The 5007-nt window shown below is 44.5% G+C and overlaps 1 protein-coding gene across 11 annotated transcripts in view; it reads right to left on the bottom strand.

Moving 5' to 3' along the window:
* Positions 1 to 5007, bottom strand: part of Slc8a1 (solute carrier family 8 member A1) — a 299892-nt gene that overhangs the window by 45720 nt on the left and 249165 nt on the right. For all 11 annotated transcript variants that reach the window (XM_026785858.1, XM_013351349.2, XM_013351351.2 and 8 more), the window contains one exon: positions 1319 to 1418. In XM_026785858.1, the coding sequence (XP_026641659.1) occupies positions 1319 to 1418 (100 nt within the window). The remainder of the gene's footprint in view (positions 1 to 1318; positions 1419 to 5007) is intronic.

Here is a 5007-nt window from a genome sequence, read left to right as displayed (position 1 = left end):
AAAAAAAAAAAAAAAAAAAAAAGAAGAGCATCGACAGACACAGACAGACCAGGGGCTGTAACCAGCACACAGCCATTACACAAATGTTTGTATATCCACAGCTAAAGAAGACCTGGATTCTTCTGGACAAGCTTCAACATAGCGTTATGTGGTCTTTCATGTTGCAATCAGAGTACCTCAAAGCTCCATAACAATTTGGTCATTTTTGACACTTCCTACTACTGCGTCAGTGTTAGTGTCTGCTCAGTTCTTCTGGGCAGAGGGAAGTATGCTCCTGTCTCGGGTACTCATCTTGGATCTCTAGAAAAACATAAGCCACCCAAGGGGTGTTTCCATCTCCTTCTACTACTGCTGACATGAAAGATTTCAATCCACTCTCCCAATAGTATTCTACTGTTTAGTGCTCATACATTCCCACTGTATACTTGACTGTCACAGCATGGTGACAACCAGCACTAACAATAAACAACTACACTTTTTTTAAAACCACTCTCTGTTCCCACAGCAGAAGGGAGATCCATCCAAGTGTACTGTGGCAGTTGGAAAGAGTAGGCTGTGACAGAAGCTACTGACTATCTGCTGGTGATGATGCCGTTGCCATATTTTACAGCTTAGGAATCACCCGCTCCTTCAAAACCCCTAGCTCTGTTGACTGGCTGCAGTGAGATAAGCCTATGGGGATTTGGGGGAAAGAACTAGTGTAAGTGGAGGAAAAGAGCTGAAAAAGGAGACAAAAAATGCAAACCAGTGTTGCTCTGATGAATGTAAGTGACTCCCTCTATGTCTGTACACAGGGAGAGTGGACAAGGCTTGGCAGCATAGGAAGAGTGGCACTCTTTCTTTATTTCTTATCCTCAGGTTCATTTTGCAGGATATTCCTAAAGAAAACCCCATACTTTGCTTGTAGAGGAAGAACCGCAATATGCTTCAGTGTGCACCTCAGAGCCAATGCAAACACTAAGACGTTCTATGCCTTGGGGGTGGACGCAAAATTATGCCAGCAGTGGCACAAAGGTCTCAATGTCTTCCTTTTCTTCCCATGAACTTGCTCCTTTTTGACCTCCCCTTGGCCAATGTGTGCTGCTTTCAGGGATCCAGACAAATTCCCCATGATTAGGTTAAACGGCAAAATAAGACACAAATGGGTTTAAATTCATCCTGTCTACCCTCCAAAGGGAACTATAAATGGATACAGGTAAGGGATATTCTGATTTCTCTTCATTTTGCCACATGTGGTGTTTTGCCAGTGGCAAAACGGGAAAACTTAGTCTAGACTGGTCATTCCACCTCCTCACAGGGTACAGAGGGAGGTACTCACCAGCACTGACAGTGATGGCTTCGATGAACTGCTCCCTCCAGCTGTTTGTCCCCACCACGAGGGCCAGGTTCGTCTTCTTAATGAGTTTGTCCACAGTGCTCTAGAACAGGCAAAGGGATAAAGACAATAACTTCTGGAGTTGTGAAGGCCTCAGGAAATCTAAAACCTTGTTTGGAAGCCTCAGGATTATATAAAGGGGTAGCGATGTCAATCTCAGAAGAAATTTATCCATAGCAAACACTGTTCCGATTATGCAAACAATCGTGGTCTTTGGAAACACTTTGAAATGGGAACTTCTGCCCAGAGAAGTCTAGCCTTCTTTACAGCCTAGAGACCAATCAGGAGCACCTTCCAGTGTTTCCAACAGCAGCTGTTTGAAAGGTCAGCTGCACCCCTCAACAGCGCGGCCAACTTGACTCCCTTTGGCTTATCTGTCGCAGGCTGTCTGCGAGTGAATCAATGTTGGCCCTGTCCAGTATTTAGTGTCTGTGACCGCCTGGAAGTGATAGGTCTGAGATGGAAGACATCTTGCTATATTTTTGTCGCAAAATGAAGCCAGGTATCAGGGTTTAAGGTTGCTTGCTGTTTGATCAACAACAAACAGATGATTTGGTGGGGGTGGTGGGGGTGCAGAGAGGTCATTGTATTTTTCAGCTTGCTAATATCCAGGCAGTTCTATTCTCACTAGACTGCTGTTACATCAGGAGCACATTAGACAAGCGAAAGTCAACACCTGTGGCTAAGGGCACGCTGCTAATAACCATGCACCACATTGCCATACTTTAATAGCACTGAGGTGCCCGCCCCTTCTTTTACTTTAGAACTTATTGGGCAATTAGCTATTGTGCAATGAGCACTCTCCAACTTTCTAAATTTGGTTAACAAAACAACGGGGCTTGCCAAGCGCTCACAAGGAAACTAAGTAAGCCATACAGTCAAAGCGCTACCACAAATCATGGCAACTACAGGGAAAAGGGACATTTCCAGGGCAACGAGGCTGCACCTCCCAGAGAAACTACTGCACCAACTAGTCTACCAAACCCCCACACTTACTGTCAGAGCATCCTCGAATTTCCACTAATCGCAAAGAGGCAGAAAACACATATTATTTGCCTTAGGTAATGACTTATACGTGTTCAACGCAGGATACCGAACTATGGTTTGAGGGAGCTGACAATATTGGCTGAGCATGTTAGTTCTAAATGCGTCATTGGAAGTGATTTGCAACACTGAGAAGAAATGACACATGGAAGGACCCATCTCCAACTAGCGCTCTCTGTATCTGCAACGTTATTGGTGGCCAGCTAATATGTTCTTGGGTTGGGGAGGGGGCTGACCTCTCAGCTTCTTGTCTGGTATCCAGAACTGCTAGTGCCCCTGGATAAGAGTCTGAATCATTGCTCTTGGGAATGATAAATTGAGACACACGGCAGGCATCTGTCTTTTCTCTCTCAACTCAGGCACATCTCACCCTGTACTCTGGGCATCTTGGCTCATGCCAATTCAAAGGGCTGTGTGGAATGTAATAAGAAATGAGCTCAGTTTTTCTTCTGCATGGAGTGGAAACTTGGAGCCTCTCTCTCTAAGGGGGAGAGAACACACTGTGCCGTAGCCAGGTCTGAGAACCCCCTCATCTGAGAGATAAGCAGGTGAGCATTGCTCCAGCAGAGGAACATGGACTTTCCCATAAAACGACTGCTAAAGATCAAACTTTTAAGGGGAACTAAACTTAACCTTTATTGATGTGGAAAACCCCAAGTATGTATTAAAATGTAGTAAACATGAACCAGCGAGGCAGAGCCAAAATTTTTCCAAGTGCTGTACAGTTCGGTTCCTTCATCTATGTGAAGAAGGAGAGTAAATCCAGACGGATTAAAGTTCAGACATTACTCTCTATTCACCTGGAGAGAGACACTCAAGACGTTATGAATGCCTCACCCTTGAGAGTGGGCATTAGTAAAGCCACCGCCTTAGCATGGTGGGTGAGAAGGTGGGGGTAGAAGGAGGGCACATGCCGTCCAGATCATGCTCTCCTAGAGCTTTGGACAAGTCTCAAGTTACATTCTAGAAAAACACAATTCCTAAGTGAAGAAAGCCAATGGTGACGTTACTGCCCTTGAAAAATGTGCCCCCAAGATGCCCTTTAGGTGTTAAAGTTAACGATGACTGTGTTTGTGAACTTGAGATGGAAGTCAAAGTTACTCTAAAGAATAACAAAATAAAAACCTCAGTAAAGTGGACTTATATAAAGAAACTGCAGTACTTTCTAAAGAATCTATTAGCATTGTTCTTTCCATGGCTCTTTCCTCTAAGGCAGAGAGCACACAATGTGTATAAAAAATGCGGGAGTGAATTAGTTCCAGAAACGGCAGTCTCGGCTGTGACAGGTGACACCGAACCCTTTGATTCCCACTGAGAAAAGCTGCAGGAGGAAGAGGACAGCTGGACACGTGTGGACACTGAGTAACGGAGTGGGCTGTAGAAACCGACAGATGGAGATTCGTGGAGATCATATGAGCATAGGATGCTCCCTCCATGTGCTCAGAGATCACATGAGCGTAAGATGGTCTCTTTATGTGCTCAGAGATTACATGAGCATATGCATGCTCTCTCCATGTGCTCAGAGATCACATGAGCGTAAAATGCTCTCTTTACGTGCTCAGAGATCACATGAGCATAGGATGCTCCCTCCATGTGCTCAGAGATCACATGAGCGTAAAATGCTCTCTTTACGTGCTCAGAGATCACATGAGCATAGGATGCTCCCTCCATGTGCTCAGAGATCACGTGAGCATAGGTATGTTCCCTCCATGTCCTCCCGAGCCAGGCTCATGGCTATGCCATGCTGGGCTTGGCAGTGGGCTCAGTCCCGAAGTCTTCATTCCACTGTGGACTCCAAGAGACAGATAGGTTCTCAGTAGTCGGAAGAAGGTTTTAAAAAATTCCATTTTAATTGCAAAGACACTTTCTTACTTACTACCTATCAGGCAACTCAATCTGAGGATTAAATTTAATGAATCAACAAGGAAGGGGTAATTAGTACTAAAGATCCACGTAGGCTTCTATATGAGCCTGGTTCTTTATTTTTTTTTCTTTGATTGTTTGAATAGGCACCATCTCCTTTTGAAAAACAAGGAAAAAGAAAATATTGTTCTGTTCCGGGTTTGTAATTCTCGATGTTATTAGAAGAGATACACAGTCTCTTATCCCATTGTACAACTAAAGTTGGCTGCACCTCAAGTTTTCTTAGATATGAAGGATCTGGTCAAGAAAAGCTATGTGTGGGGGATGGGGCAGAACAGTTTAGGAGGGACACACAGGTTTCATCCTCAAATCTGAAGCTCATCCCCATATATTTAACGTTTAAAGGAATGACTTCCATGACCTGGGAAATTTTAAATCTTGACTGAGGATGTAGCTCAGTAGTATAGTGCTTGCCTTACATACTGGAATCCCTGGGTTCAATATAGAGGATCACACCAAAAAGAGAAAGAGAGATGGGAGAGGGAAGGGAGGGAGGGATGGAGGGAGGAAGGAGGGAGAGAATTGGAGAATCCAGTCTCATCAGCTCACGAATAAACTGTATAGTTGTAGATACTGCTTCTCTGGTATCTAAGAGCATCCTCAGGTCCAAACAGCTTAGCTATAAAGGACCATTCTCCAAAACCACAGCCTTTGAATTTCCACAC

This window comes from Microtus ochrogaster, linkage group LG3 (genome assembly GCF_000317375.1).
Source record: "Microtus ochrogaster isolate Prairie Vole_2 linkage group LG3, MicOch1.0, whole genome shotgun sequence".
Taxonomy (NCBI): domain Eukaryota; kingdom Metazoa; phylum Chordata; class Mammalia; order Rodentia; family Cricetidae; genus Microtus; species Microtus ochrogaster.
Note: the sequence above shows the minus strand (reverse complement) of the source record. Positions and strands in the feature narration are given on the sequence as shown.